Here is a 17,694-nt window from a genome sequence, read left to right on the forward strand (position 1 = left end):
TGACACTGTACCTGAATCCTGATCTGCAGCACCCCCTGATATTCCCGTACCGAGACCCTCGCATGACTCTGACACTGTACCTGAATCCTGCCCTGCAGCACCCCCTGATATTCCCGTACCGAGACCCTCGCATGACTCTGACACTGTACCTGAATCCTGCCCTGCAGCACCCCCTGATATTCCTGTACCGAGACCCTCGCATGACTCTGACACTGTACCTGAATCCTGCCCTGCAGCACCCCCTGATATTCCCGTACTGAGACCCTCGCATGACTCTGACACTGTACCTGAATCCTGCCCTGCAGCACCCCCTGATATTCCTGTACCGAGACCCTCGCATGACTCTGACACTGTACCTGAATCCTGATCTGCAGCACCCCCTGATATTCCCGTACCGAGACCCTCGCATGACTCTGACACTGTACCTGAATCCTGCCCTGCAGCACCCCCTGATATTCCCGTACCGAGACCCTCGCATGACTCTGACACTGTACCTGAATCCTGCCCTGCAGCACCCCCTGATATTCCCGTACCGAGACCCTCGCATGACTCTGACACTGTACCTGAATCCTGATCTGCAGCACCCCCTGATATTCCCGTACCGAGACCCTCGCATGACTCTGACACTGTACCTGAATCCTGATCTGCAGCACCCCCTGATATTCCCGTACCGAGACCCTCGCATGACTCTGACACTGTACCTGAATCCTGCCCTGCAGCACCCCCTGATATTCCCGTACCGAGACCCTCGCATGACTCTGACACTGTACCTGAATCCTGATCTGCAGCACCCCCTGATATTCCCGTACCGAGACCCTCGCATGACTCTGACACTGTACCTGAATCCTGCCCTGCAGCACCCCCTGATATTCCCGTACCGAGACCCTCGCATGACTCTGACACTGTACCTGAATCCTGACCTGCAGCACCCCCTGATATTCCCGTACCGAGACCCTCGCATGACTCTGACACTGTACCTGAATCCTGCCCTGCAGCACCCCCTGATATTCCCGTACCGAGACCCTCGCATGACTCTGACACTGTACCTGAATCCTGCCCTGCAGCACCCCCTGATATTCCCGTACCGAGACCCTCGCATGACTCTGACACTGTACCTGAATCCTGATCTGCAGCACCCCCTGATATTCCCGTACCGAGACCCTCGCATGACTCTGACACTGTACCTGAATCCTGCCCTGCAGCACCCCCTGATATTCCCGTACCGAGACCCTCGCATGACTCTGACACTGTACCTGAATCCTGCCCTGCAGCACCCCCTGATATTCCCGTACCGAGACCCTCGCATGACTCTGACACTGTACCTGAATCCTGCCCTGCAGCACCCCCTGATATTCCCGTACCGAGACCCTCGCATGACTCTGACACTGTACCTGAATCCTGCCCTGCAGCACCCCCTGATATTCCCGTACCGAGACCCTCGCATGACTCTGACACTGTACCTGAATCCTGCCCTGCAGCACCCCCTGATATTCCCGTACCGAGACCCTCGCATGACTCTGACACTGTACCTGAATCCTGCCCTGCAGCACCCCCTGATATTCCCGTACCGAGACCCTCGCATGTCTCTGACACTGTACCTGAATCCTGCCCTGCAGCACCCCCTGATATTCCTGTACTGAGACCCTCGCATGACTCTGACACTGTACCTGAATCCTGCCCTGCAGCACCCCCTGATATTCCCGTACCGAGACCCTCGCATGACTCTGACACTGTACCTGAATCCTGCCCTGCAGCACCCCCTGATATTCCCGTACCGAGACCCTCGCATGACTCTGACACTGTACCTGAATCCTGCCCTGCAGCACCCCCTGATATTCCTGTACTGAGACCCTCGCATGACTCTGACACTGTACCTGAATCCTGCCCTGCAGCACCCCCTGATATTCCTGTACCGAGACCCTCGCATGACTCTGACACTGTACCTGAATCCTGATCTGCAGCACCCCCTGATATTCCCGTACCGAGACCCTCGCATGACTCTGACACTGTACCTGAATCCTGATCTGCAGCACCCCCTGATATTCCCGTACCGAGACCCTCGCATGACTCTGACACTGTACCTGAATCCTGATCTGCAGCACCCCCTGATATTCCCGTACTGAGACCCTCGCATGACTCTGACACTGTACCTGAATCCTGATCTGCAGCACCCCCTGATATTCCCGTACTGAGACCCTCGCATGACTCTGACGCTGTACCTGAATCCTGCCCTGCAGCACCCCCTGATATTCCTGTACCGAGACCCTCGCATGACTCTGACACTGTACCTGAATCCTGCCCTGCAGCACCCCCTGATATTCCTGTACTGAGACCCTCGCATGACTCTGACACTGTACCTGAATCCTGCCCTGCAGCACCCCCTGATATTCCCGTACCGAGACCCTCGCATGACTCTGACACTGTACCTGAATCCTGATCTGCAGCACCCCCTGATATTCCCGTACCGAGACCCTCGCATGACTCTGACACTGTACCTGAATCCTGCCCTGCAGCACCCCCTGATATTCCCGTACCGAGACCCTCGCATGACTCTGACACTGTACCTGAATCCTGATCTGCAGCACCCCCTGATATTCCCGTACCGAGACCCTCGCATGACTCTGACACTGTACCTGAATCCTGCCCTGCAGCACCCCCTGATATTCCTGTACTGAGACCCTCGCATGACTCTGACACTGTACCTGAATCCTGCCCTGCAGCACCCCCTGATATTCCTGTACCGAGACCCTCGCATGACTCTGACACTGTACCTCAGTCCTGCCCTGCAGCACCCCCTGATATTCCTGTACCGAGACCCTCGCATGACTCTGACACTGTACCTCAGTCCTGCCCTGCAGCACCCCCTGATATTCCTGTACCGAGACCCTCACATGACTCTGACACTGTACCTGAATCCTGCCCTGCAGCACCCCCTGATATTCCTGTACCGAGACCCTCGCATGACTCTGACACTGTACCTCAGTCCTGCCCTGCAGCACCCCCTGATATTCCTGTACCAAGACCCTCGCATGACTCTGACACTGTACCTGAATCCTGCCCTGCAGCACCCCCTGATATTCCCGTACCGAGACCCTCGCATGACTCTGACACTGTACCTGAATCCTGATCTGCAGCACCCCCTGATATTCCCGTACCGAGACCCTCGCATGACTCTGACACTGTACCTGAATCCTGCCCTGCAGCACCCCCTGATATTCCTGTACCGAGACCCTCGCATGACTCTGACACTGTACCTGAATCCTGATCTGCAGCACCCCCTGATATTCCTGTACCGAGACCCTCGCATGACTCTGACACTGTACCTGAATCCTGATCTGCAGCACCCCCTGATATTCCCGTACCGAGACCCTCGCATGACTCTGACACTGTACCTCAGTCCTGCCCTGCAGCACCCCCTGATATTCCTGTACCGAGACCCTCGCATGACTCTGACACTGTACCTGAATCCTGCCCTGCAGCACCCCCTGATATTCCTGTACCGAGACCCTCGCATGACTCTGACACTGTACCTGAATCCTGCCCTGCAGCACCCCCTGATATTCCTGTACCGAGACCCTCGCATGACTCTGACACTGTACCTGAATCCTGCCCTGCAGCACCCCCTGATATTCCCGTACCGAGACCCTCGCATGACTCTGACACTGTACCTGAATCCTGCCCTGCAGCACCCCCTGATATTCCTGTACCGAGACCCTCGCATGACTCTGACACTGTACCTGAATCCTGCCCTGCAGCACCCCCTGATATTCCTGTACCGAGACCCTCGCATGACTCTGACACTGTACCTGAATCCTGATCTGCAGCACCCCCTGATATTCCCGTACCGAGACCCTCGCATGACTCTGACACTGTACCTGAATCCTGATCTGCAGCACCCCCTGATATTCCCGTACCGAGACCCTCGCATGACTCTGACACTGTACCTGAATCCTGCCCTGCAGCACCCCCTGATATTCCCGTACCGAGACCCTCGCATGACTCTGACACTGTACCTGAATCCTGATCTGCAGCACCCCCTGATATTCCCGTACCGAGACCCTCGCATGACTCTGACACTGTACCTGAATCCTGCCCTGCAGCACCCCCTGATATTCCCGTACCGAGACCCTCGCATGACTCTGACACTGTACCTGAATCCTGCCCTGCAGCACCCCCTGATATTCCCATACCGAGACCCTCGCATGACTCTGACACTGTACCTGAATCCTGCCCTGCAGCACCCCCTGATATTCCCGCACCGAGACCCTCGCATGACTCTGACACTGTACCTGAATCCTGATCTGCAGCACCCCCTGATATTCCTGTACCGAGACCCTCGCATGACTCTGACACTGTACCTGAATCCTGATCTGCAGCACCCCCTGATATTCCCGTACCGAGACCCTCGCATGACTCTGACACTGTACCTGAATCCTGATCTGCAGCACCCCCTGATATTCCTGTACCGAGACCCTCGCATGACTCTGACACTGTACCTGAATCCTGCCCTGCAGCACCCCCTGATATTCCTGTACCGAGACCCTCGCATGACTCTGACACTGTACCTGAATCCTGATCTGCAGCACCCCCTGATATTCCCGTACCGAGACCCTCGCATGACTCTGACACTGTACCTGAATCCTGCCCTGCAGCACCCCCTGATATTCCTGTACCGAGACCCTCGCATGACTCTGACACTGTACCTCAGTCCTGCCCTGCAGCACCCCCCTGATATTCCTGTACCGAGACCCTCGCATGACTCTGACACTGTACCTGAATCCTGCCCTGCAGCACCCCCTGATATTCCCGTACCGAGACCCTCGCATGACTCTGACACTGTACCTGAATCCTGATCTGCAGCACCCCCTGATATTCCCGTACCGAGACCCTCGCATGACTCTGACACTGTACCTGAATCCTGATCTGCAGCACCCCCTGATATTCCTGTACCGAGACCCTCGCATGACTCTGACACTGTACCTGAATCCTGACCTGCAGCACCCCCTGATATTCCCGTACCGAGACCCTCGCATGACTCTGACACTGTACCTGAATCCTGCCCTGCAGCACCCCCTGATATTCCTGTACCGAGACCCTCGCATGACTCTGACACTGTACCTCAGTCCTGCCCTGCAGCACCCCCTGATATTCCTGTACCGAGACCCTCGCATGACTCTGACACTGTACCTGAATCCTGCCCTGCAGCACCCCCTGATATTCCCGTACCGAGACCCTCGCATGACTCTGACACTGTACCTGAATCCTGCCCTGCAGCACCCCCTGATATTCCTGTACCGAGACCCTCGCATGACTCTGACACTGTACCTGAATCCTGATCTGCAGCACCCCCTGATATTCCCGTACCGAGACCCTCGCATGACTCTGACACTGTACCTCAGTCCTGCCCTGCAGCACCCCCTGATATTCCTGTACCGAGACCCTCGCATGACTCTGACACTGTACCTGAATCCTGCCCTGCAGCACCCCCTGATATTCCTGTACCGAGACCCTCGCATGACTCTGACACTGTACCTGAATCCTGATCTGCAGCACCCCCTGATATTCCCGTACCGAGACCCTCGCATGACTCTGACACTGTACCTGAATCCTGATCTGCAGCACCCCCTGATATTCCTGTACCGAGACCCTCGCATGACTCTGACACTGTACCTGAATCCTGCCCTGCAGCACCCCCTGATATTCCCGTACCGAGACCCTCGCATGACTCTGACACTGTACCTGAATCCTGACCTGCAGCACCCCCTGATATTCCCGTACCGAGACCCTCGCATGACTCTGACACTGTACCTGAATCCTGATCTGCAGCACCCCCTGATATTCCCGTACCGAGACCCTCGCATGACTCTGACACTGTACCTGAATCCTGACCTGCAGCACCCCCTGATATTCCCGTACCGAGACCCTCGCATGACTCTGACACTGTACCTGAATCCTGACCTGCAGCACCCCCTGATATTCCCATACCGAGACCCTCGCATGACTCTGACACTGTACCTGAATCCTGACCTGCAGCACCCCCTGATATTCCCATACCGAGACCCTCGCATGACTCTGACACTGTACCTGAATCCTGACCTGCAGCACCCCCTGATATTCCCGTACCGAGACCCTCGCATGACTCTGACACTGTACCTGAATCCTGACCTGCAGCACCCCCTGATATTCCCATACCGAGACCCTCGCATGACTCTGACACTGTACCTGAATCCTGATCTGCAGCACCCCTGACTATCCTGGGCGCGCAGCTCTAGCAGCAGACCATAGTCAGTGACTTATGTTCTAGTCCCTGACATCCATGCACCTCCGTCCTGCCCTGTGGTACCTCATGATATTTTGAGTTATTTCCCATTAGTCAATCGCTCGCCTTGTCCTTTTAATACATCGAGGCAGGGCTCAACCATAAATAAGATACAATGAAATCACATAAACACAATCCGGAAGATAACCTAAAGAATTGCCATTCTGGATCAGTACTCCAGTGCCGAGGCTAATGCACCTGAACACACACGCCTCCCTGCCTAATGCACTTCAGTCCTGACCTGTAGCCCCTCCCCTTAGGTTTCAGACGCGCTGGCAAAGAGTTTGCGGTTCTGCATTGCTGCGAAGGTAGCGAGGGGGTGTGGTGTGCTTCAGCCAGGCTCGCTCCAAGGGTTTCCCTTGGCCTCCGGTGTGGAGGACGTGCTGGAATGCAGGTTTCCCTTTGGCCCTTTCACCATCCTCCCCATTACACATCCCTGAGCGGCTTTTGGAGGAAGGGAGAAAAGATCAAAACGGAGTTCTTAAAAAAAAAACCAAAAAAACCAACCCAGCTTGGGGAGTGGAAATGAAACCAAGCACTGAGCCGATTCTTGGAAAGAAGAGATTTTGTTAAATTATTTGCAGTGGAGGTCCTTTTTAACTTGTTTGTAACAGATGAGCATTCACCACGCGAAGCAAACAGGCTGACTCTTGAAGCAGACGCTGTGGCTAAGTGTTTAGTTTGTTTCTTTTTGGGAGGCTAGCCCTTCCTTACATGTTTGCGTGTTGGGCAGCCATGTGAATAATATTCAGAGAAGCGGCTCTGCAAATAACTTCTTTTATAAGAGAGTAGGCTGTGAAGGGGGAGGCTTTATAAAACCAAACTAACAAGAACTGTAGAAAATTTGTTGATGTGGTGTTAAGGGTAAGGCACGGTGCCCCCGAGGCCCATCCAGAAGCAGAGAGCTGGTTTACCGTAGGCTGTGCATTTATAGGGATGTGCGTTCACTAGCATTCATTGCCGTCTGTGTGTGTGTAAAACGGCACGTGCATGCATAAAATGCCAAAAACGAATGAAACGAATGCATATTGCAGAACAAATGGGAGGAAATTTTCATTTGATCCAAAAACGAATCAAACGAAAAATGTTTGCACACACCTCCTTACCATGCAGGCAACTCCTTGCATGCCAGGGAATGTGTTTGTAAATCCCAGTTGGACACAATAGGATTTGACCCATTTTTCTCAGCAGATCTTGAAATCTCTGAACACTGTGAGGTGACGGCTGAAGAGCCAGGAGGGAAGGCTGTTGCACCTCTGGCTTTGCGTTAGCAAGGTGCTTTGCTGAACTGCAGACCCAAACTCAGGCCTTGTCTCCAGCTATCAGGGTTGGCGGGATCTGACTACATCGAGGAACTGATCTGTGAAGGGGAGTTGTGGGTTGTGGGGGGGGGAATCAGTGATGGAAGGGAGACCCTTACTGACAGGGAAGGGCACTGAAGACTCCAGTTTTGGAGCAACATCTACTAGTTGGCTGAAGCGAAACAAAATATGCTCTGTAGAGAGCTGCGTTTTGTCCTTTCAGCCAGATGTGGCCACACTCATCCCCTTGAGACAGATGTGTGCTGCAGGCATAGTTGCACGCTGTCAGGATTTAAACCAGCAATGGCTGGAAGATGAAGGGCCAGAGCCCTAGCGATGGATCTAACTGGCAAGTCAGAAATAAGCAGGGTCAAGAATCGTAAAAGATCAAGAAAAGCGTAGTGACCTACCATCCCCTGCCTCCCCCCATTCCTCCGCAAACCAGATTTACCAAGGCCATGTTAAAATGGGTTGCTGGCAACCAAGAAGTTATTTCCAGCAACCAGAAGACTATCCAAGCCCTTCTAGTGAGGTCAACTCCCTACTACGGTGGTGAAACCCTGCTCCTTGTTGTGGTTCCTGAGTTAGCCTCCAGGTCCAGCAGCAGGCATTACCAAGCCTCATCTCCCTGCAACCACCCAACTCCTACCTGCGAATAGGGTGCCTGTCGCGCACATCTCTCTAGGGTTCCTGATAGAGATTAAGGAGAATGAAGGCGCATGACGTCTTCACTGCAAGCCTCCATTGGCCGCACGGTGGTAAGCAGGACCCGAGCATGCTCATATGCTGCTTCATGCTGCACGCGTGTGGAATGCGTGTGAGCCGCACACCTGACATGAGCGGACTTCTCTGCGGGTTAGTATTAGATGATATTATTACGTCCCCTCGATGTCGCGGAGGGGGATCTGACAGAGGTAGCGGACTTCCAGGAAAATGTTTCCTCCTACAAGTTTGTTCCAGCACAGTAGTTTGGATTATTTGCAAGTTGCCTGGTGCGGGAAAAAAAAAAAAAAGAAGAAGGGATTTCAAAATAGGCCCATTCTCATGTGCTTCCTGTGTTTACAAGCCCTGCTTTACAATGGGAATGCGGGCAGCAGGAAAGAGTTGTTGAAACCCCACACAGAAAACCTGACTCTTTTTTTTCCAGACTGAATCACTTCTGTACAATTAGCAGGAAAACTGTAACCGGAGATTGTCTTCCAAGGCCCCGCTCCCCTCCCCCCACCCCCCAATCCCGGCCGAGCAGTTCATCCCATATAAAGCAACCGCGGCGGCGCTGGCTAGGGCGCGCTTTGTAAAGGGATCGTTCCCGGCCTTTATCCAGCTGCCTGCAGATGCAGGTGGTATGGAGGTGGTGCAACAGGCAAAGTGCTGTACCCCAGCCTGATCTTACCGGAGTGGGGAGAGAGAGCGGGGTTGTGGGTAGAAGGAGATGGCCATTCCTTTTTTTTTTTTAACTGGGCAGATTTCTCTGGCCCTTTTCGGATTCTGGGTCAGTCAGACGTGGTGCCGGTGTCCTGGCATCATGAGCCTTCATTCGCACCGACCTGAGGGATTCTTCACATATTTTACTTATTTCTCTGCCCCCCCAGGATATCTTGTCTGGCCATTGCAGTGATGGCCAAGGGCCATGCGTCAGGGCTCTTTCGGGAATCCTACGGTCTTGGGGCGCCCGGATCCGGCCACCGGGCGTCACCCTTAAGCAATGACTGCAACTCCCTTCATCCTGAGAGGCAGGCGGCTTCCACAAGGCGGTGCACCGCCAACGAAGCACTGGGCCAGCTCAGACTCCGCTGCTGGCCACGCCAAAGGCTAATCCTCAAGCTTGGGGAAGATGTCTCTCTCGTAGTCTTGAAAGCTTCTATCCCGAAATATTTGCTAGCACTGGAAAGGTATGGCCCGTGGCCAAGGACGTTGCCCGTGCGTGTTTATTCGATGAGATCACAGCGCTCCCTTTGTAGTGCCTGCGCTGTTACATTGTTGCTCTTCCACGTTCTGAGCAGCTGAAGAGTTCCATTGTTCCATTGTTCAGTCAGAAAATGGGAGGGGAGCACGAAAAATGCAAGACCTCTTGTTTGTTTCAACTTTTATTTTTTTTTCTTCTTTAAGCTTCGTCGTTTCATGTGCCTTCTATTAAATGCTGTGAAGTTATCGCATTCTGTGCCCGAGTTATTGCGTGAAGCCTGGGAAAGAGCCGGAGGCGTGGCCAGACCTGGTGGTCACAGCATTAAGTCTACGATTCAGGCGATGTCCCTAGGGGGCCACGGGATTGAGATCGCCTGTGACCACCGACTCTGTGACCGTGGGCAAGTCGCCCTTATCTACCTCTGCCCGAGAGACCCAGTTGGAAACAAGAGCTTGCCCTAATCTGGCTTTTCAGTCAACAGATTACATGTTCTTCCACTCTTGTAACCCAAACATCTCTGGCTGTCATTCTTATTCGACAAGAGACATTGCTACACTAGGACCTTTTGCACAAACTTTCATGCTGTAACGCTTTTAAACAGTAAGAGGCACTGAACGCAACACTTGTTATCTTAGGTAGTAGCTTTATAACCTACCCTCCCTTGTATTTTTGGAGAGGGGGGTGAACGTTACTGGAACTGCCAACATGGCCCCTGATGTCTCTTGGGCTATTGAATTGGAGGGCAGATACAACTTTTCTCACTCTTTCTCTGTGGCATTCTTTGGGCCTGAAGCTTTTCCTCTTGGGATGGTGGGGAGTGCTTGATCCTTTCACCACGCCAATGGTTGGCATTTCTCCTTCTCTTGGAGGTCAAAGAGTAAACAGAAGGGGGAGAGAGGGAAAGGCATGTGTGTGTGCTGAGGGCTGAATTGGGCCTTTGTCGTCTTCCGGTACAAAGTTCGTTTGTGTATTCCCAGGGCAGGTTACAGGCTTGGGAAGGGCACCATTGGTGCCTTTCTCTGCAGGCCAAACAGCCCTGCCATCCTTCAGGCCGCTGGAGCCGATGGCGCTGCGTGGCCTTGGGGGGCCCGCCATGCGAATTTGTAACTGTAGAGGAGCAGCTTAGTGGTTAGAGCAGGGTTCAAATCCCACCGCCACTCCTTGTGACTTTGGGCAAGTCCCTTCCCCCTCCATTGCCTCAAGCACAAACTTCTAGGGAAATGCCTCCGGCATCTGAATGCCGAAAGGCAGAATATAAATCAAATGACTACAGAAATACCATCTGGAAGTTTCCTTTTGTTGTCAGATCCCTCTCTGTGCCGGCATTGATTACTTTTAGGTGGGCCAGGATGGCATGAAGAGGGACTTGGAGAGAAAACTTGCTGGATGGCAGCAGATAAAGCAGCAAACCCTAAATAAGGGTCCCAGTGCATTCAGCAGAAACAGCTGCGAGGCAAAGGTTCTGTCCGCCGGGGGAAGGCAGGAATGAGCTTTGGCAGCGCAGGATGGTTCCTCTCCCCACCTTTTGAGTCCCTGGTGGCAATGGCTTGTGTTTTTGTTTTAGCGAGCAGCTGGGCCCTATCTCCTCTCTGACCCTGGCCCTGCTTCACACCCCTCTCTTGACTGAGGCTGGAATCCTACACCCAGCTGTTTGTTAAAGCATTCGGAGGCCGGGTCCAGTGCAAGAGAGCCAGGTGCAAACACCATCTTGGATTCTTGCTTTATGGAGGTCCCCAGGTCAACCCGGAGAGCCTGATTCAGTCCTGATTCCCCCCCCCCCCCCCCCCCCCCCCCGCCCTTGCATGCAAGGATTTCTAGTTTTGAATTCCCTAGAGAAAACAGGTCTACTGCTCTATTCATGCACTGAGGCAAAACCAGGACCAGATCAGCCTGGTTGACCTGAGTGAGATAATGAAGCGTGCAGTGAATGAAGTTCTGCAGAATGTTGCAGCTTTCTCAGGGTGAGGGTGGGGACCAGTTGGTTAGTACAAGCCTTAGCCTGTGTAGGAGGGAGAGAACAGAGCCGTAGGAGCAGAGAAAAAGCACAGAAGCTTGCATCTGATTCTCTGTTAACAGTACTGGCCCCTGAGCAAATCTCCAAACCATTACCATTCAAGATGTCCTGGTGCTAGTAACCAGTTTATTTACTGTATATGGTGGGGACATAACAGATTACATAGAAGTGCAGTAAATCCCTGTCCTAAAGAGTTTAGGATCTAGAAGGATGCTTTGGGCAGCAGGAGATACAGTGACCGCATCTCAGGTCACAGCGTGTGGTAAGAGTTAGTGAGAGCCGCAATATATGTGGTATTGTGCCACCAGGCCAGAAATGTAATCTGACCATGGACAAGACAGACCAGCACCAAAACCCAGGAACTGCCTTGGTTTTTCTCCTTTCTGCCCCCCCCCCCCCAATTGTATTTTACTATTTTGTAAACGTGTCCCCGTTTATTTTAAACGCTTTACGTATTACTTTGGCGACCCATGTGAAATTGTCATGCCGATAAAGTTATGTGAATCTGAGAGAAGCAGGACTGGAACTCTGGTCTCCTGGTTCACAGTCGCTAGGCCCCATGCCCTCTCTCCCTCCCTGGGGTGGCTGCCACATCTTCTTTGCGTTTCTATAATGCTACCAAGCAAACGCGGTACTCTTCAGGTGCAAATAAGAGGCAGCCCTGGCTCCCTGGAAACTCACAGACCAGATAGTTGAGGGTTATAGCTTAACTTTCTGTTTCTATAAATGTATTTCAAAAAAAGGAATTTCAAAACGTCAGTGCATGGAAGCATTTGGTGACTTTCAAAGACGGTTTCTTTCTTTCTTTAAGAAATTGTTTTTTTTAAGGGGGGGGCATCCAGAGTTTTGAGAATTACGTCCAAGCTTGGAACCCAGAGCAGAGCTGTTCCATCATGGGCGATGGCCTCGGAGCCCTGTTTCTCAGTTTGGGTTTTCGCACGTTGGAGCAGGGCATGGATTTATTATTGAAAACATTTTTTGTACTAGCCCTGCTGTTAGGATTGAGGAAAGTATTTGTAGAGCTGAGGCTGGGAGCTCTCTGCCTTGTCTTGAGCTGGTTCTGCTCTGAGCGTCAGCTGAGGGAAGGAGGAAAGGAAGCCCGCCTGCCATGGATAGAAGAGGAGGAGGTGAGGGTGAGGGGAATGGAGGAAGAGACGGGCTCTCGCTGTTGAAATATGACTGTCCCGGAGGTGCATTTCCCAATAGATGGAGCAGGCGGCCGCCCCATTACTGGCCGTCTGTCCCTGGCACCGTGCAGTTCTGTCCTTACTTTAGGCTGGCCGTCTGTCCAACGCAGCATGGGGGGGGGGGGGCGAGCCTCCTTCGGCTGCAGCTTGTGATTTCAGAGAACGACCTCCCTCCCTGGCTACCCCCAATGCGTAGGGGCAGCCAGAGGATTAAATCTGCATACCTGGGAACTTTGGGTTTCCAGTATCCTGAGATTGTCACAGGAGAGCGGGGAGGGGTGAAGATGGCTAGCTGGCAGCAGAGCATGTGCACAAAATCCTTTTTTTGTAATTTAATGTTTATTAAACACAACAAAGGAACCATAGCACAGTGAAAACATACAGTGCTGCGACAACAACATATAAATATTTCTGTAAGATATTGCCATTAATATGCTACCATGAAATAAACTTTCATTCATCTGCCGCTGACTTTCCGTTATTAGGCCCCCACCCTCAAACCACCCCTCCCCCCCCCCCCCTGAAACCCTGTGGTGACAGAGTGTGGATTCATAGCATAGGTGTAAATATAGGTACAAATATATGTGCCAACAAAGACAAATGTCCAAGAAGAAGAACTGGGCCAGTACAGGCATACAGACCCCAAAAGAAGGTAATAGATAAGAGTAGAAACCCCTTAGGAAACAGTATTATATCATCCCAGACTTAAGACTATCTCAGGAATGCCCCAGGGCCATCCCACATACTGTAACATCCCAGAATGAGCAATCAAATGGACACCTTAGTCTTCCATTGTATGTAGGGGCACCAGGTTTTCTCAAATCTGGTCACCCTATCGTTACATACAGCAGTTAATTTCCCCCATATAAAACACCAGATCAAGCCTGGCGCATGCACAACCAACACACGCTCATATGCTCACTCACACACACTCTCTCTCTCACACACATGCACGCTCGCTTCTCTCCCGCACACACATGCACTCTCATCTTCTCTTCTCACCTTGAACCCACCAGCCAGAGCAGCCTTCTCTTTCCCCAGGCCTGTAGGAACAGAACTACTCCTCTCTCTCCTCCTGCACCGTGGACCCCACACTGCCCGTTTCATCTTCCCTTTTTGGGGAAGATGCTGCTGCTGTTTGCGACGCTGCACTTTCTTGTTCCTCGTGAAGGCCGGTGCTGCTGCTGCTCCTCGTCGCCCTCCTGCCGCAAGGGGGCTGACATTCCTCCCCCTTCCGGCCCGCGCTGCTCCAGCCACTTTTTCTTCAGCGCTGCCTTCTGCCCACGGGGCGCCCGGAGACCCAGCAATGCGTTCAGAATTCCAGAGTCCCCAGGCCAGATCCGGAGAGTTTATGTAAATCTGTCGCTGGAGAGACCGATGATCCATCGAGCTTGCCATCACTTGGGAGTGCCTGGCAGATCTTAATCAAGAGATCATTCCTGCTGAGGATACCCAGGTCTTCCTCGCTACAAACTTGTTAATGGACCTGCCTTCCTAAAACTTGTCCAAACCTTTTGTAAGCCCAGCTATACTATTAACCTGGACAACATCCTCCAGCAACAAGTGCCACAGCTTATTTGTGTGTTCACTGAAAGCATACTTTCTTCAGTTTGTTTAAAGTTTGATACCTGCCGGTTTAGCAGACTGTCCCTTAGGCCTTCTGTACTATCTGAAAGGGTAAATAACCCTTCCCTATTTATCTTTAATGCACCACCCACTTATCCAGCGCCTGAGGCAGGGAGCAGGGAAGTTTAGAGAGAGAGGTGAGATGTTGGTATCCGCTCATTGTCTATCCTTCCTCTGAGTGCTTGGCTCAGTTCCACAGGCTTTCAAGCAGACCCTTCAAAAGGAACTCAGCTGAGGTGACAAGAGATGGAGTTCAAATGTCACCACTTCCTTTCAAGGGTGCTGGGGGGCTAAAAGAGCAGCCAGAAGCCTCCTCTCTTTTTTTCTTTTCTCCAGGGATAGCAAGTAGTTGTCTCGGCCTCAGGGCTGTTTTATGTCCTGCTGGTTACTAGTGGCTCCTGACACTCGACTTTGGGTTTTGCTTCTGTTTACAGTTATAAGGCTCTTAACCTGCAGCTCCAAGTTCTAATCCCACCACTACAACTCAGCATGTGACTGTTATTGAGACTCAAAAACATCCTTGTGTGCTCTTTTGGGGACAGGGACATTGTGATCCGAAAAGAGAGAGTCCTGGTGGGACTCGGTCCCGAGTCAGGATCTCAGTGCAGCAGCTTGTCGTTCCTTATCCACATACTTCCGTTTTAGTGGTTGTGAAGTGAGTTCTTGTACCACTGCCTGTGGAGGATATGTATATCAGCTGCAAATAAAATCAAAGCTTTCTTGTCTGAAGGCAGAAGCTTCATTGACCTGCCAAAAAGAGAGCAGCTCTTTCTGGCCAGGCTACAGGAGCGGAGGATCTCTCCTTATCCTTTATCCTGAGGGGCTTCATCCCTGATTTCTCTCCCAGTTTATGAAGTGCTGAACCCAAACCAGGAGTCTTGAAGAGGTATGGTGCCCTCTAGTGTTGAGGGCTTGTATTTTATCTTCCACAGGTATTCCACTTATTCCATAAGGTCAATGGTGACCGTCATAGAAGGCACCATCAGATGTTTGCAGATATTTCTTCTGCCTTTCATTTAATAATGGACCCCTTTACATATGAAAGGCTTTACAGAGAAACCACCGATGTATCACTTTTTTTTTCCTCCCAAAATCTTTTTGCCATTAAAATTACTTTCTTATCCACATTAAAACCACATTTTCAACTCTATGGCCCACAACGAGTTACTTCTTCACTTAATGTCCCAGCAAAATAAGACATCCACAAACTTATCTTTTGTTGTAGCTTCTGTTTCTTCCATTAAATGTACTTTCACTGTATAGAAAAGCCCAGCATGGGTTCATGTTTCAAACCAATGTTCTTCCTTAGGATATGGTCAACCATGTATCTAGAAAGGTAAATAGTTCAGTAAAATATACTTATTGTCTCATCTTATTAATCTTCTCCTAGAAATACAATGTTACCTCAGAATAATGCATGCTTTGACAGGAATGAACCTCACTCCTAAGCCCCAGGGTATGCCAAGTCTGATCTCAGTATCTCAAATTTACTGCTAATGCCCTTATTACATTCTTGCATTGTGCCAGAGAGAGCTTCCTGCTGCCATTATGTGGACAAACAGCATGTCCACGTGCGCCTGGAAGTGTTTTTGTATCAGGCCAGTACCACCCAGTACAACTGGAACAAGGTTTGTATCTTTCTGACACTATTTCTTGCTCTCTCAATTGCATTATTTGGTTCCTGAGAATCTTCTTTCTCTCCATATGGTCCATAGAAGTGTTGCTTGGTAGAGACACTACGGTTACCTCCTTTTGTAATTCTGGTGGAGTGTTGTGTTCTGTCTGCTGAAAGCTCCTGTTGGATCCCATTAAGATCCCAGCTGACTGGGGCACCGTTTGCTTAGGGTCTACATGGGGGAGGGGTCAGTTTGGAGTGCAGGATGCTGATAAAGTTGGCAAATTATTGAGTAGAGTAAGAAAGTATTTCGGTACAGGAATGGTGTTGGATGCAGGGAACAGCCGTCTGGCGGGGGGAGGGGTGGGTAAGAATGTGTGAAATCAGAAACAGAGACTGTCAGCAGATAAGGATCATAAACCCCATCTCTTCTGACCAACTTCATTCCTGTTGCATTTTCTTTGACCTCTGTTGGTTTATGTCCTACTCCTTTGCACGTTGGGATACTCTGTACCTTTCTCAGGCCACCTTGAATTTCATTACTGTTTTTGTCTGTCTACCCTGGGAGGCCATTCAGTGCATCCAGCCACCCCTTTCCGTGAAGAAATATTTTCTGATATTATTCTTGAGTTTTTGGATCTTCATACTGTGACCTCTTGTTTTAGACCATTCTTTCCACTTAAAAAAAACCCAGTTTGCTTCTTGTATTTTAATGATATCTTTGAGGTATCTGAATGTTTCTATCACACCTCCCTCCTCTTTCCTCTCCTCTAAGACTTTTGGATCAGACCCTGCAGTGGGGAAATGAGGGTAACGCTGGGAGGTCAATTCGGGGCTCCGAAACAGCAGTGTTCTGGAGGAGATGGGTCAGACAGCCTCTAGTTACTGTCAGATTGTTATATTTTTGTGCTTTTATTGAGCAGACAGCTGCTTTGGTAGCACCGCATGCTTCCTGGGGATATTTTCCGGGCCTGTTGGTTGTTGGTAAAATTGTTCATGTAACCCGCATCCGTTGTGCCTGCTGACTGAGCGCGTCGATGCCGTTAGCGTTCTCGTTAACCCCCGTTAGAATGTCGGCGGGTGGCACGTTCTCCATTGCTCCTTTCCATTGTTTTCTTTCACAGTTTATTACCGCGCCCTGGTGAACTTTACGCACACCATCGACTTCAGTCCGGCGCTGGATGACGTGACTTCTGAAGAGTTCCGGGATGTGTCTGAGGCGGTGGTGGACACGGTGTGTGGTGCCATCCTTTTCACGTTTCTCATGCTGTTTCCTTGGGGGCTAGAAAAGGAAGGACAGAAGGGAGGGAGGAAGGGACCCAGGACTAATTAACCGGTGGAGCTTTTGTAGGTGCCCCAAAAGACGGCCATCTTGAAAGGCTCCACATGAGCAAAGTGGCAGTGATGCAGGGGGGGTCCATCTGCCTTGCCCTGCCGGCAGGTCCTCTGACCCTCTAAACGATTGCTTGTGGCTGCTGCGGTTTCCTGAAACATGTTTGGGTTCAGCAGCTCCAAAGTCAGCCAAAGCACAGCAGGTGAAATAGAACAGAACATTTATTTCTTTATTTTAAATTACTTATTAACCGCTTTCCTTGCTCCAACTAGAGCTGTCCATAAGCTATTACTTTTTAAAGCACTGTTTGCCTGTCTGGGTTATGCAGTAGCGAATTTATAGAATGGAGGCTGTACTTTTGCAATACGGCGTACTCGCTGCCTGGCTCTCCCG

The 17,694-nt window shown here is 51.4% G+C and overlaps 1 protein-coding gene across 18 annotated transcripts in view; it reads left to right on the forward strand.

Annotated features, from left to right (window-relative positions):
* HSPG2 (heparan sulfate proteoglycan 2) overlaps positions 1–17,694 on the forward strand; it is a 266,429-nt gene that overhangs the window by 96,990 nt on the left and 151,745 nt on the right. For all 18 annotated transcript variants that reach the window (XM_029578876.1, XM_029578880.1, XM_029578878.1 and 15 more), the window contains one exon: positions 17,093–17,202. In XM_029578876.1, the coding sequence (XP_029434736.1) occupies positions 17,093–17,202 (110 nt within the window). The remainder of the gene's footprint in view (positions 1–17,092; positions 17,203–17,694) is intronic.

The sequence above is a fragment of the Rhinatrema bivittatum genome, chromosome 15, assembly GCF_901001135.1.
Source record: "Rhinatrema bivittatum chromosome 15, aRhiBiv1.1, whole genome shotgun sequence".
Classification (NCBI taxonomy): Eukaryota; Metazoa; Chordata; class Amphibia; order Gymnophiona; family Rhinatrematidae; genus Rhinatrema; species Rhinatrema bivittatum.